The sequence below is a fragment of the Lycorma delicatula genome, chromosome 10 (assembly GCF_047948215.1).
Source record: "Lycorma delicatula isolate Av1 chromosome 10, ASM4794821v1, whole genome shotgun sequence".
In the NCBI taxonomy this organism is placed as follows: domain Eukaryota; kingdom Metazoa; phylum Arthropoda; class Insecta; order Hemiptera; family Fulgoridae; genus Lycorma; species Lycorma delicatula.
This window is the reverse complement of record NC_134464.1, coordinates 98,234,565-98,259,859: the sequence shown is the minus strand read 5'-3', so window position 1 is coordinate 98,259,859 and position 25,295 is coordinate 98,234,565. Positions and strand designations below refer to the sequence as shown.

At 29.7% G+C, this 25,295-nt stretch overlaps 1 protein-coding gene across 1 annotated transcript in view; it reads left to right on the top strand.

Moving 5' to 3' along the window:
- The window catches only part of LOC142331047 (putative ATP-dependent RNA helicase DHX57), a 62,642-nt gene that overhangs the window by 11,285 nt on the left and 26,062 nt on the right, over positions 1–25,295 (top strand). The window contains exons 4-9 of the mRNA XM_075376678.1: positions 1,183–1,787; positions 4,715–5,096; positions 6,362–6,523; positions 11,375–11,558; positions 17,499–17,644; positions 19,752–19,885. Coding sequence (XP_075232793.1) covers positions 1,183–1,787; positions 4,715–5,096; positions 6,362–6,523; positions 11,375–11,558; positions 17,499–17,644; positions 19,752–19,885 — 1,613 coding nt within the window. The remainder of the gene's footprint in view (positions 1–1,182; positions 1,788–4,714; positions 5,097–6,361; positions 6,524–11,374; positions 11,559–17,498; positions 17,645–19,751; positions 19,886–25,295) is intronic.

Genomic DNA, 25,295 nt, shown 5'->3' with positions numbered 1-25,295 from the left:
AGAAATTATGTTATATCAAAAGTTGGTCTTACCAGTAGAAGAAGAGACACACCATGTGTTCAGTTGTTAATTGATCTGGCTTGGTGATAAAGTTCATCACAATCATCACATCCCTGCTTCATCCGTAGACTTGAAAGGCAATGGAAATTTTTATGAAAAAATCAATAAATATACTTTATTCCACTAACATTGAGAAATGTATTAAAAATTTCATCAAAATTAGAAAGCATATTTAATTGTGACTTTGTTACAAACACACAAAAAGACCAAACACCAAAGTGTTGAATTGAAATAGGACCATGCTTTGCTTGGTCACGGAGGGGTAAAATTTAATTACATTGTGAGTATATATATTCACAATAACAATTTCAGATCCTTTGGGGACCAGAGCAGTTATTTTTTTTATGTCATCAAACGTGTATCAGTTCTACGTAGCCTAGTATCAAAAACACAGATGAATCTAAATACCCAATTATTAGGTGTTTAGTAAAAGATTCATTAGTCTGTATGGAATTCATAATTATACATTATTTTTTACTGACTTTTCAAAGAAAAGTACATACTACTTTTGGTAGCATGGTGGGATTGGGGGTGAAATTGAATTTATGTTTTGAGTATGAGGAGTATGAAAATACCATTGATGTAAAATATAATATCTGAATATAAAGAAATTAAAGAAATAAATAAAGAATATAAAGAAATACAAAGAATTTTTAAAAACTTTTAAGTATGTATGTACTAGTGTCTTATTTAAAACTTCTTGTATCCACAATGGTAAGATAATGAATCAATGTAATTCGTAGAGTTAAATAACTTTTTTTTAAATAATCTATTTAGTTTAACGGTATATAATGTTTTAAAAAATATATCCAAATTTTATATATGTATGTATATGCTTTAAGTTAGTTATATGTAAGTTTTAGGTCACTTTCAATAAACATCCTGTGCTAGTGTGATTAAAGAAAATGAGGAGTAAAGCGGTACTTTATTTTATTTCTTAGCCAAAAAATTGTCATATATTGGCATGCAGAGTATGCTAAAGTGTAGCTGTTCACCTCTATAAATCATGACTTTATTTTATTACCACAGGACTGGTTTTATAGTAAGTGTCCACTTAATGGTTTTCTTCACTTTATGCTGATCTATTAATTAAGGTTCTCTCCTTTACATTATTGATTTCAGGTATGGTTTTCATAAATCACATTGCAGTGAAGCACTAGATGTTACATCAGGGGATGTTGGTGCCGCTTATGAACTGTTAATGTCTAAATATTTTGATATTGTATTACCGAGTAATAATGATATTTATGATGATAATTCTCTAACTGATTGTACCACTAATAAAAAAGGTTTAACAAATACATTAACTCAAGAAGAAATAATAGATGAACGTCAATTAGAATTAGAGTCGTTAAAGTCAATATACTTAGATAGCTGTGAAGAACGTATTAGTAATCAGTTGTGGGTCATACACTTAAAACTGCCGTACTTAATTGAACGTTATCTAAATAGGACTAGTAAAAAATTGAATCTGTTTAATATTAATGCTAATAGTGATTGTGATAGTGATAATAAAAACAATAGTGATCATTTATTATCGAGTACACAACAATCTAGTAAAAGTAAAGATGTTTGTAAATACTTTTTAAAAGGAAATTGTAGATTTGGCGATAGATGTAGACATTTACATCCAGTAAGTAATAGTGATAAAAGTAAATATTCTAGTTCAAAAGATGCTGAAAAAGAAGAATTATACAATTGTGATATAGAAATTAGATTTCCTGTGGGTAAGTAACTCTTTTTATTTATTTTACTGAATCGATTAGTTTTATGGATATATTGTACTGAAAAACATAGTAAGTAAGGTTAATATACATAAATTGGGATTTTTTATTATCTATGCATTTATTAATTCAAACATTGTATCCACTTTATTTTATTGGTAATGAATCGCCTGGAAAAATAAAACAACTCAGAATTGTAGAGATATACCTTACCAATCTTAGATTGTCTCAGTCTTGATTTTTATTATTATTCGTGATTATTTTTTGATTGCAAATTGCCGATCATTTGCATGCATAACCATTCTGTAATATGAATAGTTATCTACGGAGTGATTTAAAGTATGGAAACGATGTAATATTTCAAAAAGAGAGAAATGGATGTAGAAACAAATGCAGACGCAATGTGATCCTGTGTATGCCTCTCAGAAAAATATTTTTACTCAAAAATGTTTTGACATTTCTCAGTTGTAAAGATTTCACTGAATGTATTTTCATCTAGTCTTCTTTTTACAGCCGTTAAAAAAATATATATACATAAAAACCACTTTTAAGTATTTATCATACTTGAGCATATTTTTTTAAAATAGCATACTACTATTACACTATTATTATTTTCTTATTTGTTTTGATATAATTATTATTTTTCTTATTAGTTTTATTTTATTTTATTTTTCTCATTAGTATTTGTAAATTACTTTCCATTCTTGACATCTCGCACATTATAAGAACGCATTTTTCATCATTAAAAAAAAACAAACTAATTCATTTAGGATAGTTGTAATTAGGCCTATTATAACTAGAAGAAGGATTATTTTTTATTTTGTGTTTCTTCAAAATTAGATGCCTTAGCATTATAGATTATTTTAATCTCTAGTTTATAGGTTTTAATATGTTCAGGAAAATGTCATTGAAGATTGTTTATCAGTTTATACATTATCTCAGCCATTAGGTTTTATTTTTTTATATTCCTCTTATGTTTTTTTTAAGCAGAGTTATATATATTTTTTAAAATACATTCTCAGCAAAAATATATAAAATGAAGTGTACCATTTTAAAATGTAATATGTTGATAAAACTGATCAACCCCAAAATATTTTCTGAATATATTGTAGTCTTCAATGATAATTCAAAATAATAGATTGTGGCAGGATCTATAAATTTTTTATTATAAAAAAAATAATAAAGATTATAACAGTTTAAACATTTTCTTTTTTTTAGCAATTTAAAATCATATATAAAATGATGAATTATTAAATTGTTTATAACAGGATAGTTAAGTTGGACATAATGTTTAGAAACATTTTGAACTGATTTATTGCCTTAGACTAGTTATTTTATATTTTCATCTCAGACACATGTATACATGTAATTTTCAAAAGTTTAGTGTGATTTATAAAACGTTTAGTAATGAAAGTAACCTCCAAAAACACATTGATTGAGGAATAGATAAATAGCATTAAGATAATATTAATAAAAGTATAATAATAGTAATTAAGATATTAGTAATAATAACTTGATTATTATTAATATGTAAATTTTAAAAACACTTGTGCTGAATACTTGGATGCATTAAAGAAAATTATCAGTAATGCTTTTCCTGAACATAGAATGAAAATTTCTTAAATATCAAAAATGTTGTTTTGCTTAAGTTTGGTGAACACCAGTTTATTATCTCATTTAGCTATGAACTTGACATCATTTTTAGACACTCCACACAAAGAGTCGTGAGAACAAAAATAATTCATTACAGTAGAGATTACTTTGATTATAGCATTAAAAAAAAAAATTTCTGTGACAGAGTGGGTAATGTTCAAAATAAGTTTTCTGCCACTTAGAGTAAAATAAACATAGTTTATTTATAAGGCATTACTCAACTAAGCTTAGAAAGTGTAAACACATTATGCATAGTACGTCACCTGGATATGTCAAGTAGTGTTGGCACTCTTCATAGTGTAATGAAGGGGAGTTAGTGTACTACAACAGGATGTCATAGGTAGTGAAAAACCAGTCACCAGTCCATCAGTCTATTCCCACTCTGTGTTTCAATTGAGATTTCTAAACTTGAACGAGTAATATCATTGATTTTTCAATGATATGATGATACTGATTTTTCATATGTTGGTAATTGTTTACTTCCTTGAATGAAGTAAAGGAAGTATTGTGTTGACGAAAGATTTCGGTTTTCCGATTTCAACAGAAATATCCATTTTGACCATCCCTAAATCCATTTTGACTAGTTTCAGCATGACATCTGTGCGTACATATGTATCGCATAACTCAAAGACAATCAGCAGTAGGATGTTGAAATTTTGGATTTAGGACTGTTGTTGACTGTTTAGGACTAGTTGTTCACCTCCCCATCTGATTGCAATCGACCAAACCAAGTGTTAAAAAAAAACCCAAATCCAAAAAAATTTGGATTTTGAACTTTTTCTTAAGTGCAGTAATGAGCTCTTTGAGAACTTTTCAATGATATATCATAAGTGGTACATATTTTCATTGGTTCCTAAGTTACAGCTAAATAAAATTTTAATTAATGAAATTTAGATCTTATAAGGAGAAGGCACATCAGTTCAAATCAGACTTCATCTTTGTTTAACTTATTTTGTTTTAAATTTAAATATATTGATTTATTAATAAATTATTAACCTCTGATTGTAAAAAAACTTTTACAATAAATAATAACAATAAAAAAAAAATATATGAAACAATATCAGAAGTTATTAATGAAATAAAAATTTATGTACTTTTCATTTTTTTTAATTTGTATATGAATTTAATAGGCGTACAAGGAAGTCATGTGGTGTCAACATCAGATTATTTTTATGTTAAATATTTCTTAGTTTGATCATTTTTTTCCCAATTATTATTATTATTATTATTATATATATTTTTTTTAAATTAAAATATATTTTCAAATGCTTTTACAGGATGTCGTTATCCATACCAGGATGCTGCACTAGTTTCGTTTTATTCAGTTAAATCAATTTTACCTTCAGAAGTGTGCCTTAGATTAACTAAGCATCTATTGCAATTGATGAATAAAAATGTTGAAATAGATTCCCCATGTATATATACTTTAGTTGATTTTATGGAGAATTATACAGAAGATGTTTTACAAGTAGCCGAATCAAAAGAATGCAGCTTTATCGATTCTTCCATGTCTTTAATTAATAATGGTTGTGATAGTGATGTTATCAGTAGTAGTGATAAAAGTGATATCAATGATCATGAAAAAGATTCTCAGATTAGTGGTAAATATGAGAAGAATATTAAGGAGTCAAACAACTTAGATGAAGCAAAATTATGTCGGTATGTTTACTTAATTTTTTTAACTTTGAAAAAATTATTATAATTTTTAATATATTTGTAAGAAATGTGTTTACAAAATACCATACATCATATAAATAGTGCTATCACCATTTATACATAATCTAATAAAAAATATAATAGTAATTATATTTAAATTCTGTTTAACTACCTACTACAGAATACTGAGATAAGACATATCTTACCTTAATTTTTCATAAAAGTACTTTTGTAGTCATGATTCAAGTAATTCCGTTATTGCATAAAAAAAATATAAATACACTAAAATATAGATTATTCACCAGAATTTAAATATAATTTAACAGTAGAGAGAAATAATATTAACCTTGAAAAGATTAATTTCATTAAGGTAATAGTAATTATTTAATACATTTTGTGGAGTTGTTCTGTGAAATAATTAATGTTTTTTATTGCAAATAATAAAACAGTCATAACAGTAGTTATGTCTTTTATAAGTAAGTAAGTAATAAAGTTTAAATGTAAATGTATATGTTTACTTTCCAAAAACTGTTTATATTCAGTTAATTTAGAATTTCTTTGTGTTACAACTTCAACTAGTGATAACCGTTTGCTGTTTTATTTTTTTACTGTCAGTGTTTGTACCTCTGGCCTCATCACAAACTTCATTTCAAGCAATGTTGTGATTTAACCATTCAAGCTAGCCATTTGAATTCAACTTTTTCCTACATTCATTTTATTTAGAAAGTAAGAGCTTGAATAAATGATCCTGAAACAGAGATTCTTTTTGATTGATTGTACACTTAACAGTCCCCCCAAATATTTGTTAAGTTCACAATTCATTCATTCATTAGAGATCATTGTTTATTTTATCCCTCTTAACCTTTTCATATTTACAGATTATTACATCTTAATTTTTTTATTAATGTATACTGGGAATTTCTTACAGTGATATTTTAAAAGTATTATATTTATTGTAAATTTTACTGTTATTTTTTCCCTTAAAAGTTAATGTTTTATATTTTTTACAGAGATTTTTATCACAAATGAAAAACCGAAGTAATAAAACTAAATGAACAAAATTCAAACAAAAATTTTAAGTAACACCAAAAAAAATAGTATAAATTCTATAATTTCAAATAGTGATGTTTAGTTATTATTCTGTTATTTAATGTTGGTGTTGTCATTTCAACATAATTGTGTTTTTATTATTATTATTTATAAGTAGTTATTATTTATGTTAGTTTTGATATATTATGATGTATTTTCCTTTTGTTATTTACCGTTAGTGAAAATGACGAATTGTGTAGAAGATTTCGTAAAAAACAAAATGATTTTATTTATAAGAAGTTTTTGTCAATTCGTCGTGATCTTCCTGCTTGGTCAAAAATGTCACAGTTGTTAGAAATGGTATCAAATAATCAAGTTGTAATTATCTCTGGGGAGACAGGGTAAGTAATTTAATTTCTTCTTTAAAAATAATCTTTTGAGATAGTCTGCTATGATTGTTCATACTTTACATTGACATGTATCAAAATATGCTCTGAAAACATAATATGTATTTATTCCATACAGTTTCTAATTACAGTGTGAATGAATGTAACCAAAAAATATTTTATATATCGATATTTTGTGTCTCTTTAATCATGAATTAAAAAAATGAATTTTTTTCCTTGTGTCAGTTCTTAATTTCAACATTATTTATATATATCAAAGACAAAAATATAAAAACAGTTTACCACCAATAGTACAGAATTCAATAATGCTTCTTATTTTATGCTTATTGTTTTTTTGTAATAGCGCTTGAGGGTTTCCCTGATCATTAGTTAAACTTTTTCTTTTAAAAATCACACTTTAATTCAAAACATTAAAATTTTAAACATAAAAATATGTAGTCATAAATATTAAAAAATGGAAAAAAAATATTTGTTATGTGGCAGCCACACATATTACTGTACTGTTAGAATTGTCTATTTTACTATATGTATGGTTAGCCACATGACAGTTTTTTTTTTTTTTAATATTTATGACTACATATTATTATTATATGTTTATAATTTTAATGTTTTGAATTTAATGTGTAGTTTTTAACAAAAAACTGATGATGAGGGAAACCCTCAGAAGCGCTTTTATAAAAAAATAAGCATAAGATGAGAAGCATTATTGAATTGTGTACTCTTGGTGGTAAATTGTTTTTATACTTTTGTCTTTAGCATAATTAGTACAAAGGGGAATATGGACAAAGAATTGTTTTTGCTAAGTTAATATATATATATATTCTGAGCAAGTCAAAAGTATGGAAACCCCTCAACAACTTTAAAATCATTCCAGATAGAATACTGTAACTTTCAGGATAAGGTATCAGTCAACTACTTTATCTTTTGATAGGAAATATAATTTCAACCCCTTCTTGGAAAATGGCTTGGGGGTTATAACTGAAATGTTTTAAATGGTAACACCCTTTGTCTGATACATTTTAGAAGTCTCTTAAACACAAGAAAAATGGTATAAAAAGTTGGTATGATGATGTCTGTACCCAAAATGGTGGCGTGTTTGGATTTTGAAAAAATTACACTGTTAATTTAAGGAACTGTTATCGCATATAAATAAATTTATGAAAATTTGATTAAATGGATATTATCAAATACATTTATTTAAAAAAAAAAATGTTTATTAAGTATAACATTTGCATATTTACTTCATTGTACTGCATTATTCAGTGATTTTCTAGTGATATGTTGTACTGATTCTCAAATTCTATTTTGTAAATAATCGATATTGTGGGGCTTATTATGATAGACAGTACTTTTATGTGGCCCCATAGAAAGTAACCCATTGGTGACAAGTTGGGTGATCTCTTTAGCCATTCTTTTTGTCCCCTTTGGCCAATCCATTTTCCAGGAAATAAACCATTTAAAATTTCCTAGCTATAAGTTTCCCATTTTTCGTACCTGAAGACCAAAATAAGGCAGGGAAGTTGGGGCCAACAACCTTTGGAATGATATGGTCAAGAACCAAAGCCTCATATTTCACCACATTTAAATAAAGGCCCCATCAGTCATTTATCAACAGTATCAATACATCAATACATTTACTTTGACTGGATACTGTGTATGTGCCTCACAATATCATTGTGGATTAATATCAGCCCAGTATTGACAATTTTGGTAATTTGCATTGCCATTTAAAAAAAATATGCCTCATCACTAAAAACTATGTTGTTTAATAAATTAGGATTGACACAAATATTGTTCATTATAATTTCGCAGAACTCAAGTCTTTGATCGTAGTTATCTTCATTAAGTTCTTGCACCGGATGAATTCTGAAGGGTTTGAAAATTTCACTTTTAATGTTCAAATCACTGAACTTTGGCTAATCTTATATTCTCGTGCTGCTGTTTAAGTCGAGGAATAAGGATTCCAATAGATTCTTGCTTAATTTCTAATGACTTGTTATTATTTGTTGCAGATTTATACCTCCCTGGTTTTCCCCTATTATTAATGTTCCCAGTTTCTTCAAATTGTTTGAAGGTTTTTGACATTGTAACTTAAAATAGGATTATGATTATTAAATGTTGCATCGAACAAAACACAGCTTCATTATATGACCTTATCACCAAAGCCCCTCATAATTAAAAGTGTGACCCTCTCCTGCTCACTAAGTACCATGTTGACAGAAATGTTAGCAGATTGCACAGGAAAAATTATTCAGTAAAAAACAATTACAAAAAAAAGTAGAAAACATGTAATTAACAAATGTGGTAAATGTAGACAAAATCTTTTAGCCAACCGATCACAATAAATTCTCATAAGAAACTAACAGTGTAGTTATGAAGCACTCTAAATGGAATATTGTAAAACAATGAAGTAAGCTTCATTTTTGCAATAATGGTAAGAGATCATCATTGATCAGTATGATAGACAATGTTGTTGTCTATTTACTCATTAAATTGGAATAAAAACAATTTTTTGTTAAAAAATAAAAATTTAACTTATACATAGATTTTAATTAAATTAGTTTAACTTTTAATTTAATTCAGTTTAATTTCTTTTTGTTTAATTTTATTATTTGAACTTAACTAAATTTAGTAATTTTCAAAAGCCAAACTTTATCCTGCCACCATTTTGAGTACAGACATCATACCAACTTTTTATTTATACCATTTATCTTGTCTTAAAGAAACCTCTAAATTGATGTATCACACAAAGGATGTTACCATTTAAAATATTTGAGTTACAATCCCTGGAGCACCTCCCCCCTCTACACAAGAAGGAGTCGAAATTCTCACTTCTTGTCAAAAGATAAAGTAGTTGACAGAAACCTTATCCTTAAAGTTATATTGTGTCTGGAACGGATTTAAAGTTGTTGAGGGGTTTCCATACTTTTGAATCCATATATTTCTTGTTAATATACTGCTAGGTTATAAGTTTTTATGACTGCTAGAAGCCGTACATTGCTACAAGTCATGCATTCAAATTCTTTTCAATGTACAGTTACTTTATATTTAAATGTTGATACCACGCATTTACTTTTGTTATTAAGGCTTAATTTGTTTAATAATACTGCTCAGGAATGGTCAGCCTGAATTTGGAAGAGATTTTTTACTGTAAAGGACTACCTATAAAATACAGCTTGTCAAATTCAAAGTGATGGATAGCATTTAATAGCTGTATGCTCACATTCAGAACACATTTTGTTAGCTACTCAAATATATAAAAATACCTCATCAAGCTGTGCCTACAAATGAAATTTTCTTACAAATAATGTATACTCATAATTTTAAAAAAATTTTTTAAAATCAAAAATAATTGCAAACTTCATGTAAAAATACTAAAAAAGAAAATGTTTAGTTCTAGAACATAAAATATTTCTTATGTAGAACGTAGAATATCAAATACAGTATTATTATTTTTGAAGAAGTTCTGCTTTCATCGGTACTCAAATTGAACATTTACTTGTAACCATTATAAATTCTGACCTAAATTTAAATTTAAATTAAATTGGCTTATGTAAATTTGTGAATTCATTGGTATTTTATTTTATTTTAAACTATTTTGTTATATGGATTTTTATACGTCAACGGACGATATGTTTGTTAAAATGTAAAGTTAAATTAATAGCAGCATGATTCATTTGTTATTAAATTTGTTCTTAAAATAGAATTTTAAGAAACATGACATGCTGGAAAAATGTACTAATGTTTTCTGTACAAAGAGAGTTATGTTTGTGTGAATACACATACTTGGACAATTCGGAGAAATAGCGGTGGGGTTAGACCTGTGACACCATCAGAAAACGTCAGTTATATGTGCGTAATTTCGTCTTGGCAAGTTGTGTGTAGTGACTATATATAAAAAAAAAAACTGATCATGAAATCTTACAAACCATGAATTATATGGAACTCAAGTATGAGAATTTTAATTAAAAGGCCACTCCATAAGAAACATTCTGTCAATTAATTTTTTAAAGAAAATAACTGTAAAAATTATAACATGTTAAAATGGCAAAACTATGTGTAAAATTATAATTAAAACTAATCTTGGATTGGCCAATTCTTTAGTATCATATGTAAGATATTTTGTAAATTTTGTTGTGTGCAAGTAGTTATACAATAGCGATTCTACGAACGAACCTAAGCAGATAAGTTATGGGACTTTTGAGTCAGATGTGTTTATTATCATTTTCTTTATTTTTAAAAGTAATATGTATCATTAATCGCTATTAGTAATATTTTTTCATGTAATGAGTTTTTGTAAAATTTGTGAGAACAACATATGCAGCATAGTCCTAGTACATTATTTCGCAAATCCTAACTATATACTAAGTAGATGTTTTTGTTATTTAAATTAAAATTTTTGTGTTATTAAATTTGATGTTTTTTAAAAGGTTACAATTTGATATAAGATAACAGAACAGAAGGTTACATACTTTTTACAAAGACTGCTTGTAAATATTTGTTAAACATTAAAATAAATAAATAAATATAGATCAGCTAAAAAATGTTTTAATCACTATTTTTACTTTTATTACAACTACTACTGCTCATTACTACAGTACTCAATTTTTGTCTCATTACTTATCTTTTTTTGGTTAAAACGATTATCATAAAATCATACTTTTAATCAACTTAATATCATATGTCCCATAATTATATTTAAATTGATCTATTCATGCGAGATTCTGTCAAGTGTAGTTTAATTATTAAAACTATACAAATTTTGAATAGTCATTTTAATCAGTGTCGGATTTGAATTTAAGATTGATTTAATTATCATAATTAATAATTTTATTTTTTTTCCAGTTGTGGTAAGTCAACACAAGTGCCACAGTTTATCTTGGATGATTGGTTATTGAATAGAAAAGAAGGCAGTAAATCATATTTAAATATTATCTGTACTCAACCACGTAGATTATCAACATTGGCTGTTGCAGGTCGAGTAGCTGAAGAAAGAAATGAACAAGTTGGAAACACTGTTGGATATCAGGTATAATATATTAGTTATGTTTATAATTAAAAACAAACTATTTTAGTTAATTGCTTTTGGTGAATAAAATGACTTAGCTGTGGTTAAATTATTAATTTTTGCATTGATTATTCAATGTACAAAAAAAATATATATCAGGGGTTTAAAGCTATTTAATATCTCTTAACTTTGAGTTACAGTAATGAATCAAAAATAAAATAAAAGCGTAATTTTTTCCTACAAGCATTCAATGTCAGCACCTTCCATCATGATGTGTGAGCACTCACTTAATCAATAGGAGTGTTTGTCCCATACTTTAACCGGCATGTCTGGAGTAACAGAAACAACAACTGCTTCAATTCAAATAGGCACATACACAAGATCCTTTGCAAAACCGCAAAGGAAGAAACCATGTCGTAAAACTTTCTATGGAACGCACATTGAAATGTTATTACAGTTTCATATTTAGCAAACTGAAGTCATAGATGGTTTTCTGTTCAGGAGTCACCATCTTTGCTATTGGTGCTGTGCTGTCACATGGAAAGGTAGAGAATCTATCTTCTGCCATGCATATAACTAAAGGTTTTACTCTTTGATTGTAGCCTTAAATCAATGCTTTACACCTCATCCAGGAGATATAACAAATTAAAACCCTGATATACTATTTTGTATACCTTATATTTTAGGTCAAATTAATCATGTTCTCTTATTTTAAGTTCTTGCTTCTGATAAATTATCTCAATGAAAGCTTAAGTTTATAGTACAGCAAAATATGAATGATCCTTTTCCTCCTGAGCATATATATTAGTAAATGGAGTTATTTGATAATGGATAAAAAAATTAATGTGTTTTCTACAACACATATAAGTATATTTTTTTATTATTAAAGATTTCTTTTTTTGAAGGACTCTTTTAATATAAAAGCAAAAATGAGATGCAGCAAAAACTTGATTAAATAAAAATGAAATATATTAACATAATTAATATATATGCATTTTATAAGTATATCATTTTTTCACATAGTCACTACTCACTGCAACATGTTCATCATATTATTCTACTATCTTTATTACTCTATCTTCAAAAACTTTTCCCACTGTTGATTTAAACAAATTAATTTCTTTGTCTTTTAGTTCCTTATCATTTTCAAACTTTTGTGGTATAACCTATTGTTTTAAATGAATAAGACATAATAATTGATAATTCGAAATAAAGGCTGTGTGGTGAAGATTTCCCAGTAAAGTCATTTTATTTATTTGTTTTATTTACAGTGCAAAAAATTTGCTCTATAAGCATTCAAATCTCCTTTGTGAATCTTAGCAGTAAATTTCAGACGATCTCCGTGGCAGAGTATTAACGTCTGGGTCTTTTATCCAGAGATTCTGGGTCCTAGACAGGCATGGCATTTGTTAGGGCAGGCAACTTGTAGAGCTGTTTACATGTAAGAACTCATTTCAGTTAGGTTATGCATGCCAGCGAATGCAACTGCAATATTACCAATGTATGACTACTGATACAGAAATATATGCTCTGCAACCACTGTTGCAAAGTATAAATTGACAATAAAGTTGATACAATCTTACTTGAAAAAGCATGCCCTATATATTGTGTTGGCATAGTATTATTATGATGTCAGATTTTATGGAACTTAAATAAAAATAAATTTGTATGACTTTTTTCAAGTTGAACATGGTTTGCTGAAATTAGTATCAGTGGTAATTTTTTGTTTCCTGTATTTATAATCCTTCATACTGCGATCACAAATATTTTTTTCTGACTTCTTCCCTCGGACTGTATGCTCAAATCCCTGCAACAGTTTACAACTTTCTACTCTGCTTTTTTTTTAAATTTATCTCATGAAATTTTCTTGTCAAATGAACAATTTTCTCTATATACATTGTAGGTATACATTATAATATGACTTCTTAATAATATAAGCAGTATAAGTCAAGATATTAATGACTTGACAGTTAATTATCTCTATAGAGCTGTTTTTAGTTTGCTTAAGTATTTTGGTATAGTAAGTAGCACCAAAACATAAGGTAGTAGAATCATTTAAAGTTAATTTCTTGAATTATTATACAGTATATGTGCTATCAAATTTATTAGAATTTAAAAAATTTAAAGGCTAAATTATATAGAAGAAAAAATTCATCTAAGAATAAAGTTGAAATCTACATTTTATAGAGGTCTTTGATGTTCTTGTCTATAAAAAGATAAACACAATGTAATTAAATGCAGACATCTTAGTATAGAAAATGGAGGTTACTTTATACAACAATTTAAAATCACTGATACATCAATACTGTATTAGTAGTATGTATTACTTGACAGTAAAAATTACAAAGGACTATCAACTTTTGTTCTTTAGAGCTTCTAGTATTTTAAATGTTATAGAATTAATCATTATTGTTAAAATATATTATGCTACTACATAGTAACATTTATAAAGTATTTGCCAATTACTTGCTAGAATACCAAATATGCCAAAGTTAAAAATAACCTAAATACTTGGTACATATTTATATATTTGTTTATATCTCCCTCTATGAATCATGAGACCTTGCCGATGGTGAGGGGGCTTGAGTGATCAGTGATATAGAGTAGCCGGACCAAAGGTGCAGCTATATAAGAGAGGTATCTGTTGAGAGGCAGACTAAGGAATGATTCCTGAAAGAGGGCAGCAGCTCTTTCAGTAGCTATTACAGGCATAAGTCAGGAGGATGTAAAGGCGTAAGTCAGAAGGCCATATCAAAATTACTTATTCTGAGTACTGCGTAGCTGAAAGCAATGGAAAACTACAGCTGTTTTTTTTCCAAGAAACTGTAGCTCTCTGCATTTTCATGTAACAAAGATGGAGGCACCTTCATTAGTAAAATATTCTGGAGGTAAACTAGTCCCCTGTTTGAATCTCCGGGTGGGGACTACTACGGAAGGGGTCACCACAAAATAAAAAATAACATTTGACTCGGAGTGTGGAATGTTAGAAGTCTAAAAAAGGTTGGTAGGTTAGAAAATTTAAAGAGGGAAATGAGTAGGTAGGTTAAATGTAGTTGTAGTAGGGATTAGCGAGGTTTGGTGGGAAGAGGAAAATGACTAGATCAGCCAATTTTAGAATAATTAACTCAGCATCAAATAAAGGACAGACAGGAGTGGGTTTTATAATGAACAAGAAGATAGGGAAGAGAGTAAAGTATTTCGAAAAGCTTAGCAGTAGAATCATTGTAATATTGATAAAATCAAAACCTAAGCCGATAACAATTGTTAACGTCTATATGTCTACAAATGCCCATGATGATGATGATGAGGTAGAGTTTGTATACAAAGAAATTGACAAAGCAGTTAAACACATAAAGGGGACGAAAATTTAATAATAGTTGGAAATTGGAATGCAAGCATCAGAAAAGGAAGAAATTTAATATTGTGGGTGAATACAGGCTAGACAAAAGGATTGAAATGGGACCAACTTATTGAATTTTGCAGGAAGTATAATTTAGTAATTGCCAACACCCAGTTTAAAAATCATAATAGAAGAATGTACACATGGAAGAAGCCGGACGATATTGCAAGATATTAGATAGATTATATCATGATTAAAAAAGATTAAGAAATCAACTCATCGACTGTGAAGCATACCCAAGAGCAGACATTGATAGTGACGATAATTTAGTATGATGTAATGTAGATTGGGGTTTAAAAAAATTAAGGAAAGGTGTCAGATGAATTGGTGAAATTTAGAGAAGCTTGAGGAAGAGGAGGTAAAGAAGATTTTGAGGAGGACATCGCTAGAGGTATGAGTAAAAAAGATAAGGTAGAAAATATAGAAGAAAATGGGAGAATGTTAAAAAGGAAATTCTTAAATCAGCAGAAACAAACTTATGTAGAACAAAGAGAACTGGTCGAAAACCTTGGATATCAAAGGATATATTGCTGCTGATAGATGAGCGTAGAAAGTATAAGAATGCTAGTGACAAAGAAGGTAAAATGAACTATCGACTAAAAGGCTAGGAACAGCTTGATGAGGAATGCTTGCTTTAAGGAAGTAATGGCCATGTGATGCTTGTCGATGCTGCGATCAAGGGGATATTTATGTGTTAATTTTTTATTTATTATTATGTTGTTTTACAGAAGTAGGGTGAGGTGCACTGATGTATGTGTAATGGAATGTTATAATTTTAAAAAAAGGGTCAAAGCATGGCGACATGCAGGGCCAGGAAGGTACCTTTTGCCTAGGTTGTTTGGGTCCACCCATATTCAAGAGTGGAGGGGTCGGAACTCCCCGATGATGGCATAAAGAACCCTCAAGGTATGAGTGGGTTGCAAAGTGAAGATGTGCAAAACATACATCTGGAACTGTTAGATTTGGGACAGGTTGGGTAGCTCCTTAGATAAAGGGCATAGCGGCTATCCAGAAGAGGGAGGTTGGTGTGTCCTAGTGAAGTTGGGGAGACCTTGGTGGGAAAGCTCCAGAAGGGGGCTAGCTAGGGTGGACAGAGACTGCTGTCACAACACTCCGAGGTGACAGTGTTTTGCTTAACGGCGAGGACCGGGGTTGCCTTGGGGGTGTTTAAAAAAAAATCCAGCTTCCAGGTAGACAGTCAAGTTATGAATATTTGTTTGGAATTCAAAATGCTTAAGAGAATTCTTTTGTGGAGGGTTGTGTTTTGAATCTGTTAATTGTGCCAGTATTCCATGCTTTGCCATAATTTTTCTGGGTTGTAATGATGCAAAGTTTCATCTTCTGTTGCTACATTGAAAAGGAAGTCATATCCCTCTTCATTATAATTTTTCAGAAGCTGTTCACAATATTATTCCTTTCATTGTTTGTTCTTTTGATGAGTTTTGATGGTACTGACCATGAACAGATTTTACTGCAGTCCATTTGTGTAATGATGTATCCTTTTTCTTTTTATAGGCCTACCTGGGTATGTGCTGTGTGTTACAATGGTCATTTTAAATCAATTCATCCACTTCCTGTTGTTTGTCATCAGTCACAGAAAGTGGTCTACCACTGCAAGCTTTGCACTTTATATTCTCTTTAATAGAATCTGATACACAAAATTTTATTGTCCATCTATTCACAGTACTTTGATCAACAGTTTCATCACTATAAAAGGGTTGTAGATGATGAATTTCACTAGGGTTCACTTTTCTGCTGTCAAAAATTCATCACTACATGTTGTAGGAGCATTGAAATTACAGGTGTAATTGACTCATAACAATGGCAACTGACAGAAAGTAAGAGGGAATGGGGTTGATGAGTTTTGGAATGTTAGTAGGGAAATGAAACTGCAAAATGGCTGCACCTATCACTTTTAGTGACATTTATTCTTCCATTATGTTCTAGTTTACATTATATTTCAGCCACCATTGTTAATGGTTTGAATAACCATTCTAGATCACTGATAAACCACATAGATGGTTATGAAAGACATGGTTCTGCAGTCATGTTTGCTATTTGCAAACATGACTGCAGAACACCATTTCAGAAATTATCACTTTGATTTTTTTCTTGAATATGTGTATTGTAATCTATATTGTAATCTACATATAAAAGTTATTTTATAAGTATAATGATAATATAAAGTTTTTCTAAGATATATCCACAACCAGTATAATTGTAAATCATGTGATATTTTTAAAATGATCTAAAGTGTGATATTACCTTATATCTATTTTTGTGTTTTGGAATTTATGTGCTCTTAAAAACTAATAAAATATTTACAGTTTTAACAAAAAGTAATCAAAATGTTAATAAAGAATAAGTGGATAGGTTTTTGTTTATCCTTTAAAGGTAAGTAGAAACTATCTGCTAATTGATTAAAATGAATAAGCTTTATTAAATGCTCAACTTATGGGTACTGAAGTAGTTCCAGTACTCAGCACTTATGAGGGGGGCTACTACATTCTACACCTACAGCCATTGGCTTTAAATATTACAACTTTTGTGCACTGTTTTAGATCCGTTTGGAAAGTTCCATGTCTGCCAATACACGTTTGGTATTTTGTACTACTGGTGTTTTGTTACGTAAATTTGAAGCAGACCCACATTTAGCAACGGTTACTCACATTATTGTTGATGAAGTGCACGAAAGAAGTGAAGAAAGGTATGTAGTTATGTCTTTCTTCAGAAAATTTGGTTTTAAATATTCTTTCACAATATAATATGACAAAATGAGTGAAATGCAACTTACGAAGGATGATGAATTGCTTTACTGAACATTTATTTTTCAGCTTCAATAAATTGTACTACATGTAGAGGATAATCTAAAATGATTAATTCACTAAATAAGCTAGGAGCTTCTGTCTTAGAATATAGAGTGAATGAAAATTTTGTAGTGTATGGAAAACAGTAGCCTGACCAGGATTTAAATCTTCCACTTATTTTCTGAAGCATTCTGTACTCAATCATTTTTAACCTTCAACCGAAAACACTCATCTGTCAATCAGTTATATGCTAAATATATTTATTATAAACAGATACTGTTCTTATCACATCATGCGTTTCATTATTCCTTCATTGAAATATGAATAATGCTTGCTCATATCCAGTGTTATGTTTTACATTTATTATGATGTAAGCTATTAATCATCTTAGCCATCTACCAGTCGATTGTTTCTGTTAGGTGTGTTCTTGTCGCCTTACTCTCAGGTGGTTGTTTCATGTTGAAACAGAAAAGGAAGATCCCACCGCAGCAATTTCACAAATTTTTGACAAATCTATTTCAAATTGTCAAGGTGTTAACTCCATTGGCACTCATGCTTGTGTGGATGAAACTTTGATACCCTTTAGGGGATGATGCCACTTCTGTGTGTATGTACCCAAAAAGCCGGTGAAATATGGCATAAAATTACTTTGCCTTACAGAAGCCTGCAGTTTTTAAAGATAAAAACTGCAGGCTCTAAAACTTTATCAAATTCCCTCCTTGTAAATTTGTTTTGGTTAACGTAGTACTGACATATGTTTCCGGTTTAAGGTTAAAGTTACTAATCAAAACACTAATGATTATTAAGATGATCTTTTCCAAACATATATGATCAATTAGATTTTTTTAAAAGACCGACGAGGCTATCTGAGATTTTTAAAGTTGATTTTCTACTAAACATAAGACATAAATTTGAGATAATATGTTACATGCAATTTATATTTGTAATTCTAGGTATGTATGCAGGATGTAATCAAAATCCAGCTCAGTCTGATGCCAAAGAGTTCAATATAGTTTATTGATATTAAAAAGAAAGTACTACTATGTAAATTGTTTCAGATTTTAAAATTTTTTTCTTTATGGCTTGAGTTTAGGTGTTTTGACATAATTCAGGTTGTTTACATTTCTCAGAATGGAGGTTTTCATATACTAAAATTTGTTTGCTTAATGTATACGTCTCATTCTCAAATATTATTTTATATTATTCTCGTTTGTCTTTTAGGTAGATTTCATTTGAAAGCTACCTATTGTATTGGGTGCCATGATTCAACTTCCAGAAAATTTTGACATATCTTCGCGTTTCACATCCCCCAGATGCCAAAACCACCATCAGTTCAAAAGTTTATACATACATTATATACAATATATATTACACTTTCTTGTGGACACGGTAACTGCTGTCATTTTGCGCCAATAACTTTCAAATTGATACATAAAATATAACAACCCAAAATCTCGGTCAAGTTTGTTAATGGGCAACTTTTATGGCAAGGAATGACCAAAATGTTGCTGGAATTGTAAGAAAATGGGGCTCGTATGCTAAACACGTGAAACTTTTTTCACATGCAACCATTGTCGTATTCAGTAATTTGAAGCTTTTCTTAACTTTAAGGTGGAAATTTTTTTTTATCCCCTACTTAGCACTGGTGAAATCTATCTCCACCTTCTGGCGTGCCAAAAGGGATTGTTTCTATTAGGTTCTGGGTTTTGGATTTGAATCCTAGTCTTATCTAGGCTTACCATTTTTCACAAGCTACAAAAATCGTTTCTTATTAAAAAAGAAGTGCCCCTTTAGCCATAATGGCATGTTCTTAGAACTGATAATGCATTAATTTTAAAAATTAATTAATTTTTAATGTTGTATTGGGAAACTATGTGCTACAGTTATTGGAAGTTAGTTAATAGAAGTAATTTTAACTTCTTAATGTATTTGAATACCTGATCTTAAGGTTGTCGAATTGTTTGTTATAATTACAGTTAGTAATTCTTTTTTTTTTTGTCTGTGCAGCGATTTTTTGTTGTTGATATTAAAAGAATTACTTCCGCTACGTCCAGATCTCAAACTTATACTTATGTCAGCTACATTGAATGCAGATCTCTTCTCTGAATACTTTAATAAGGTGCCCCTTATTAATATTAAAGGTGAGTTGATTTTTTTTTTTTTTATAATTTATTTGTAAAATATAGTTTGATGTGTTCCCTTAATTTTTTCAAGCAGTTAGAATGTTTCAAAATGTGTATTTATTAAAATTTTATTATAGATCATTACTAACGCATTTCAATAGCAATATAAATAGGATTTAATGTATCCCTATCCTTATTCATTAACACTGTTTATACAGACATTAATTCTTTTATTATTTTTAAGGGGCGAAAAAATTCTTTTGATATGACAACTTTTTAACTTCCCCACTGCCCTTATGAAAATACAACTTTTGTATATGTTAAATTAATTCTTCAATGTAATATTATCACAATATAGAATATTCTTATCAGTTATCAATTTTTGTAATATGTAGAATAATAAAAATTTATCTGCTTTAAGTACTTATTTTCCATTTCTGGAAACACAGTCATAACCTCCTCATCTAGAATTCATGTAGATTAAATCAACAGATTTAATCACCTTGTCAGTTGATGCACATAAAAAAACAAATTGATAAATCCTGAAATAAAAACTAAACATGATTTCATACATTTCCAATTGTCAAGAGCTTGTAATATAAAAATTAGGTTAAAAAAATAAAAGCTCATTACGTTGAAGAATCTGTTGACTATCCCGGATGTGTCAGACTGGGTTAAGAAATATCTGCTTATAGGAATATTTGGTGATGGGATGATATGCTGGTTGGATAGAAATTGTTAGGTGGGAAAGAAGTAGCCAGTCAGATTTATTCAATTTACTATATAATATGGTATAGTACATATCATACAGTACGATAAATTTAGAAATAGACTAGAAGCTTTCAAGTAAGCCAAACTATATTGTCACAGTTTGAATTATTAGATTCTATATATAATTTTGATTAAATGCATTTCATTCAGTGTAATTTAATTTAATTCAGTTTTATACAGAAAATAATGTCAATGTGTAGGATCAATAATATATTTTGTACAAAATATTTTTAAATTACTATTAACTGTTAATTGGCTCATTGAATTACAACAGATTTCTTATTCCCAGTTGTAAACCACAAAACTTACATGTTCAATTACATGATTAAACATTTAAAAATGTGTGTTCATAAATATTTTTAATTTTTTTTTTACGTAGACGGAAATTCCATTAAAATTATTTTTATTTATGTTTGATTTGATTGTGTAGCTTAATAATTAAAAATTAAGTTTTTGTACTGGCTTCCTTATATATATGTTGGATAAGGTTTACCCTATGAAATCACCTGTAGAGTTAGTATCTACCTGATTGAGGAATGAGACAGTCAGGGGAAAAACTTTAATGAGCTTTCCAAGATTTCTCTCTTCAACATACTAGAGCTTTCAGCACCACCATCACTACAGGCAGGGTAAGACTGAACCGTTATCAATATTTACAGTACTGTTATCTTCTTTCTCATTTTCGTGGTTAATTATCACCTCTCAAAACTGTGGGTTTGTAAATCAGGTCATCATGTGACATTTGATCTTTTATTTTGCCCTTTGATTTACAAAACAAAAACAATTTAAGCCAACAATTTGATTAGAAGACCTTTTCCATAAGCAGACGTCGTTTAATTTGTTTAAATACATTATATTGCTTATTTATTTGATAATCATCTATAAATTCATTTATTTTTATTTTTATAATCGAAAACTAAAATTGATTTGTATGAAAAATTCATGTTAATTTAAAAAGTAAATTGTTTATAAAACAATGCTAGTTTAACAGTTCAGGCTAATTTCATTATCCCATAATACATTCTGGGTAAATTTCTTTGTTTCCTAATGATTCTGTATACTAACACTTAATATGATGATAAGTAAACCATTCATTATCCTTGGACTTTCAGGTAAGATTATGATCAGATCTTTTGTGTATGATATCAAATTGAGTTGGAAATTACATTCTTTGCCAAATGCAGTGCTGATTATTTTTTGTGGTGATGTCTTCGAGATTCAGAGATTGTTATTTTATCTTTAATTAAAACTGTAGAAGTCATTTCAGGTATTGCAAAAAAAAACACTTTTCCTTTGGTAAATCCCCAACCAAGAAAGTCTAATGGAGTGATATCTGGAGCTCTATGTGGCTGTGCAGTTGGGCCTCCTTGTCTGATCCAACATCCTGGTAAAACATGGTAGCATCTCAATGAAAGTGTAGTGGAGCACAATCTTATTAAAAACTGAAGCCTGCAGGATGAAGGAATTATACCTTGCAAGCTCAAAAATAGAACTGCTTATGAACAGTTTAATGAGCAGTGGAATGAAGAATTTAAGTTCAAAACTAGCCCACCAACTTGACTTTTCAGGACTGGCAGTGAATGCCTCGCCTACATGATCCATAGTCTCTCACCAACTGAAACTTTTGGATGATTCCCAATTTGTGAAACCAATCTTCCAGTCTCTCTTAAACTTGTATCTCATTGACAAACAGACTCAATGTAGGAGGATCCGCATTACATTCAGTTCACACACATCATTTAACACGTGTAACTGATTGAAACTCCGCTAACCAAAGCATGCACTGAACCTTCTGTTGTGTGGTCCACATCTCGACTGACTACAATTGCATTGTGAGTCACCTTACCTGCACATTCCACTGATCTTGAGAGTATACAGAACAAATCTTGGAGATATTTCCTGTCAATTGAGCCTATGTTTAAGAGATTACAACTGGTTTTCTAAATATAAGCCATTACTTCTGAATACCATTAGCTCAGACACTCTGTATATGAATTTTTCTTTATGTAATTTTCTCAGCTTTTCAAGATTATAAAATTTTTTTAAACTGAAATTTTTGTGCAACATATTTAGTTTCACGTATGAGGAAGTATCCAAAATTTTTCAGAATCTATGTGTGGTGTGCAATTTAGAATAGTTGTGAATTCTGCTGTTTGAAGTTGCAAGCTATTATTCTCTGCCAGTCTGCCAATTGGCATTGTTGTGTATTGCTTGTAAGATTTTCCCCTGTCGGTTTTTCTTGGTCTTGTTAAATGTGTTCAGAAATTTTATTGACAGTGATGATAAAAAGCAAGAAGTTCGCATTGAATCTTGTTTCATCTCATCTTAGGAAAACGCTGTTGAAATAGTAGTACTTCAAAATGCCTTTAAAAAGGAAAAGCTTTAAGTAAAATACAGATCTCAAATGATTTTCACATTTCAAATGAGGGGTAATGGTCAGTTGGAAGATCAACTAAGATCTAATCAATCTCCTCCCTGTCAATAGCAAAAAGCTTGAAAAGGTTTGCTGTGCAATTTGTATTTCTTGGAGTTCTTGGTATTGAATTTTACCTGAAGATTTGAATATGGACATGTTACTCTAAAATTTGTGCCTCAGTTGTTCACAGATCAGAATATGAGTTGTGCAAATGTGCACCATAATTTGAAGGACCTACTTCAAAGTGATTCATTCTTTCCTTTTAAATTTGTGATAGATGATAAGAGTTAGTGTTACAGTTATATCTAGAAATGAAACAGCAATCAAACCAACGGATGTCATTGAGTTCACACAGACCAATAAAAAGCATTGCAAGTTTGATCAAATGCAAAGACAATATTGATTTACTTTTTTGACATAATTGGAGTTGTTCATAAAAAATTTCCTCCTGGACAGACAGTAAATCATCATTTTTTTCTTGGACATGTTGAGAAAATTGCATGAATGCGTTCAATAAACACCTCGCCATCTAAGAGAATAGCCATTGTTTTCTGTACCAAGACAATGCCCCAGCCCATAGTGCCCAAATAGTAATGGTTAAAAATGAGATTATTGTCCCTCATCCTCTTTACTTGACCAGTCTTGGTGCATGCAACTTTTTCTTGCTCCTGTGTATGAAAAAAATGCTCAAAGGAAGTATTTTTGTACCAGTACAAATGAGTACAGATGGAGTAATTTGGAGGAGATTAAAGTTTTGGTAAATAAAAATTATTAAAACAATTATTTTTTAATCATTCCATTTGGGAACCCCTCTTAGGTTAATCAACAATATCCGTTCTGAGTATTTGGCTGTACTAGAAAAACCTTCATATATATAGATTTAAATTTCTAATAGTAATAACTTATCTACATAAAATAGTGTCAAAAAAAAAGTAAAATTTATAGTTAAGTTGGATAATTAAATTTGATAAAATATTCTGGAGGTAAACTAATCCCCCTCTCTGAGTGGGAACTGCTAAGGAAGGGTTATCAGAAAATGAAAAAATAACATTTTACAAGTCAGAGATGTGGAATGTTAGAAGTCTAAAAAAGGTTGGTAGGTTAGAAAATTTAAAGAGGGAAATGAGTAGGTTAAATGTAGATGTAGTAGGAATTAGCAAGGTTTGGTGAGAAGAGGAAAATGACTAGATCAGGCAATTTTAGAATAATTAACTCAGCATCAAATAAAGGGCAGGCAGGAGTAGGTTTCATAATAAACAAAAAGATAGGGAAGAGAGTAGAGTATTTCCAAAAGCTTAGCAATAGAATCATAATCAGGATAAAATCAAAACCTAAGCCTACAGTAATTAACGTGTATATGCGTACAAGTGACCATAATGATGAAGAGGTAGAGTGGGCATACAAAGAAATTGAAGAAGCAGTTAAACACATAAAGGGGATGAAAATTTAATAATAGTTGGAGATAGGAATGCAATCATAGAAAAAGACAAGAAAAGAAATATTGCAGGTGAATACAGGCTGAGCAAAAGAAATGAAAGAGGGGACCAACCTATTGAGTTTTGTAGGAAGTATAATTTAGTAATTGGTAACACCCAGTTTTAAAAATCATAATGGAAGAATGTACACATCGGAAAAGTCGGGCGATTCTGCAAGGTATCAGATAGATTATATCATAATTAAAAAAGATTTAGAAACCAACTCATCGATTGTAAAGCATATCCAGGAGCAGATATTGATAGCAACCATAATTTAGTATAATGTAATGTACAGGTGATTCAAAGAAACGGGAAATTTAAAAAATTAAATAACGTTACTGAAAAATTGTTTTTAGAAAATGAATTTTATTCATGTAATTGTACAAATGTTGCCATTTTAGGAAACATACATTTTAGTTTATTTTTTAAAGATGACATCTTGCAGGTGACCTCTTCTACGTAAACACTCACGAAGTCTCTTCGTTAAATTGTTCATAGTTTGACGTAACATCTCAACTGGAATTTCCGCAATTGCTTCTCGGATCTTTGCCTTCAGTTCTTCCGTTGTAGCAGGTGACCCCACAAAAAGTAATCGCAAGCTGAGAGATCAGGCGATCTGGGAGGCCATCTAATGTCACCATTTTGTGAAATGACACGTTGTCCAAATAATCGGCGTACAGCTGCCGTCGATATTCGTGCAGTATGTGACGTTGCTCCGTCTTGTTGAAACCAGGCTGTGTTAAAAATCGGTGGAAATCTCTTTTGT